The 3,717-nt window shown below is 42.2% G+C and overlaps 1 protein-coding gene across 1 annotated transcript; it reads right to left on the reverse strand.

Annotated features, from left to right (window-relative positions):
- Positions 1-599: 599 nt before the first annotated feature.
- LOC117613182 lies at positions 600-2,872 on the reverse strand. The gene is made up of 6 exons (XM_034341819.1): positions 2,640-2,872; positions 2,391-2,476; positions 2,187-2,282; positions 1,618-2,066; positions 1,394-1,536; positions 600-967 (listed from the first exon to the last, which is right to left on the reverse strand). Exons 2-5 carry the CDS (start codon positions 2,400-2,402, stop codon positions 1,395-1,397), a joined length of 699 nt encoding a protein of 232 aa, XP_034197710.1. The 5' UTR covers positions 2,403-2,476; positions 2,640-2,872; the 3' UTR covers positions 600-967; position 1,394.
- Between the last annotated feature and the right edge of the window lie 845 nt (positions 2,873-3,717).

Below are 3,717 nucleotides of genomic sequence, written 5' to 3' on the forward strand. Positions count from 1 at the left end.
TGAGGATGTTTCTTGCTACAGACATGGCATCCTATGACCAGATATAAGGGAGTAAAGAAGACATTTCAGCATAATATATTTATTATACGTAATGGGGACAAAGAAGTAAAACCATTATACCTGCAAATTCCTTTCCACTTCATTGAACTGATCCTTACTAGGACCTCTCAAGAGTACAGTACATGCTTTAGGCTCTTTGCAATCAACAATGAATGCAAAAAACTCATCACCAATTGTCTTAACCTCAAATATCCCAGCGCCTGTACCAACATCAGACTGTTGCAATTGATGTGGTCTGTTAACAATTACAGCCCCACAAGCCTTGGCAATTCGGTTATTATCTGTTTCCCGCAACCTCCTCATTCCGAACCCCGCCATGTCCGTCCGGATCGGATTTAAAAAATGCAAATACAAAACAACACTTACACCTAACTAAACTAAACTAAACTACACAGTCGACAATGCACTGTCGTCTCATGTTTACAGGTCCATGACATAGCCACCGAATATATACGTTCAACTGTCACGAAAATGAACACCCTAATATATTGCCAAATGAGAGTCGAATATTTCGCTATAGTGGGAAGAAAATAATGGGAAAAGCTACAATGTGGGTGGCCCCAAAAAATTGCATTTCGCTGCAACGTGTGCCAAATTATGGATTTACAGGAATTTCTTAAGCACAGAATGTCAACAATTAGTTCTAACAAAGGAAAGTGAATACAGCCCTTCTACCATGGAAGACAAGTACAGTTGAATTCCGTTACATAAATAACACCCTGCAACCTACTACAAAAGCACCCCACTTTATCGCGTGGTGAGCAAAATGTCAAAAATTGTGCCATGTTACGCAAAAACTGCTTAGGCAGTTTCAAGATTCACAATACGACAAAACAGCCTGCAACTTCTTTCACATCCATGTACAGAATCTGAGATGTCAATATGGGTATGAAGCTGGAAGGACCACCTGCAGAAGGAGGACATATGTGCCACTTCAGCATTCATATAAAGGGAAAATGAGATGTCGTAAGACATGTTCAATTTGAAGAAGTAATTGTTTGAACCTTTCATAAAGAACATGAAACAAGTTTTGGATTACACACAGTCGGAGTTTAGAACATATGACATACGTAAATCAGATGCCAGTTGCAAAACATTGACATTAGCATCTATAGTGTTCAAATCCCCAATACCCTAAACTTTGAAGAACAAAAGTAGCAATTTTTAGTAATCACAGTTGGACAAGTTCCCAACATAATGTAAGTTCTCTTAAATGAACACTGACATCACAGGAGAATACGTACGACGTAACTACAATGAAGTAAATAACAATGCAATTCCAAAGGCAGTAGTTAACAATAAAGCAGCAATGAGGGCAGATTAGGACTTTTACCTCATACATAGGCCTCCCCCCTCAAAGCCTCGATTGCAAGCTTCAATCGGTAGTAGCCAAACTTCGATGGGTCAATGGTATGTAAAGGAATGCCGGCACTAAGGTACTCAATAAATTTGACTGTCATAATGCCACATGAAGTACTGTCCACCCGAGCAGGGAGAAGTTAGAAGTGCACCTATTGATAACATCCGAGTATAGTGATTTAAAAGAACACAGCTTACCCATCAGTTTGTTGAGGAACATCGGAAATTCTGCAAATTGTGAATGGGTTAAAGTTTGACATGTCAGTCCCCTTTCTCTTCACCGCTTCAACCTCCGATTTCTCATAAAACCTCATTTCATGCAGCACCTTTGCAAGCGTATGGGTAATAGGCTCCATGAATCGGACAAGCATACTGTTGGAGGTAAAATCAGAATACGAGTCATAGACAGTGACAGTATGTCGCACAAAGTCGACTTCTACTGCCACCCAATGGGACTGTCGAACATTATACGGGAGATAGACCTTGCGCACTTTCGTCCATGCTTGCGCATACCCATGTTGCCATGACCCATTGACAAAGTGGTGTACATTTTTGAGGTAGTTAGGGGGAGGGTGAACGGTGCTTGCAGCAGATTGTTTCCTCGTGACTCGTTTCCCACTTGGCATTGCAAACGGCTGTAAAAATTGCTGCAACCAAGTGTGACATACACGTTACATAAACCCAAACCAAAGCACCAAAAGGAGAGACCAACATGACTCCTACCAATGCAAGAACTGCAGTGACACAAAATATGGATACAAAATTACCTGCAGACAAAACTCGGCGGTTGTCCACTCCCTTCCAAATAGTTGCGGATGAGAGAGTTGTCTTTTGCGTATTAGAAACATGGCCATGTCAAGGTGCTGCTATTTCAGAACACAACAACCGCGTGAATATCACAAATTTGACACACATAGTCAATGTCATCAAATAAGAGATTGATCGAAATAAAGCCGGGTTCAAATTGTTACCCTCGAGCTCATCCATGCAGTTTCATCTAACAGTTTGTAAAAAAAAATCTGCCCCAACTTCAAATGGTTCGAGCTCCAGCTCCGCACTACAAAAACAACACTTGCAAAGGTAAATTAAAATATAATACACAAGTGGAACACCTTGTATAATATGACAATGACACACACATGTATAGTATAGCTGTGTATAAATTGTTTGCATACATCAAAAAACAAGTAAAATGGTTTTGCCAAGATACAAATCCTAACCTGATGTCAGTTTTCCAAGCCCTGCAAAGTTGTATGATAGCCTTCACATCGTCCATGGCCACGGGTTTTGTTGGATCAAAACGGGGCTGAGGTGTCTGTGCATGCAAATCAGTAACCTTCCTCTTTTTCCTGGAGGGATCGGTGAATGGACTCAACAATGGTGTCGCAGCCCGCTTAAGTCTGCACCCTTTGCCTTCACCATCTGGTTTCCGAACCGTGGCAGTAGCCTCGTTGTCCCCTTCATCCCCTTCATCACCAACCACAGTTATATTACATTTCATGGGAGGCCTGACCTTGCATCCCACCCCCTCAATTTCTGTCTTCTTCCAATCCTGTAACAAATGTAACATTGTTTTACAAATAACTCTATACCCATTCCCATCTTCCAGAGTAGGAAGGAGGGCATCTTCAACACTAGGAAGCTTCACATCTTCAGCGGTAGGAACCTTGTGAGGTTGTTGGTCCACTTGCCTCTCAGGAACTGAAGTTTCAATTTCAGTGTCTATGACTTCCATGGCTGGGAAGGGTTCCACTCCATCAGCAGGGACTTCTGGTTCCCTTGGAGCCCCTTCTTGATCTGAGGCTGGAAAGTGTTCCACTCCATCACCACAGACTGGTGCTTCCATTTCACCCCGTTCTGTATGCATGCCTGGGAAGGGTTCTACTCCATCAGCTGGAACTTGAGTGTCCATTTTAGGTGCTGCTGTAGTCGGACTAGTAGGTTCATTTACGGGTGACAAATCATTCTGCCCTCCGTCATTCATCTGGGCAGTACAGACTTCCTCATGGGCTTCTCCACCATAATTTTTTTTTAACTCCTCCATCTCCAACTTCAAATAATGTTCGACTTCAGCAATTTTTAGGGTCAAATCCCGAATAGCCTTTTTATTTCTTTCACACTCGTTCTCATGCTTCAAACAGTTCTTCTGTACAATAGCTTCCAAGTCACGAACTCTGTTCCTAAGCCCCCGATTTGAACTACGTAGCTTAGCCAACTCATCCTTAGTGCTGCGTAATTGATGCTTCAAACTGCGAACGTCATTAACAGACCCTTTGGCCTGCATACAGTTATAATGCA

The sequence above is a fragment of the Prunus dulcis genome, unplaced genomic scaffold (genome assembly GCF_902201215.1).
Source record: "Prunus dulcis unplaced genomic scaffold, ALMONDv2, whole genome shotgun sequence".
NCBI lineage: Eukaryota > Viridiplantae > Streptophyta > Magnoliopsida > Rosales > Rosaceae > Prunus > Prunus dulcis.

What these genes read in the sequence shown, in the direction of transcription:
- LOC117613182 (XM_034341819.1), bottom strand. An exon ending in CCGCCGAGTTTTGTCTGCAG is followed by an intron (nt 2,067 to 2,186) that starts GTAATTTTGTAT and finishes ACTTGGTTGCAG; the next exon opens with CAATTTTTACAGCCGTTTGC. An exon ending in GTTCCTCAACAAACTGATGG is followed by an intron (nt 1,537 to 1,617) that starts GTAAGCTGTGTT and finishes TCGGGTGGACAG; the next exon opens with TACTTCATGTGGCATTATGA.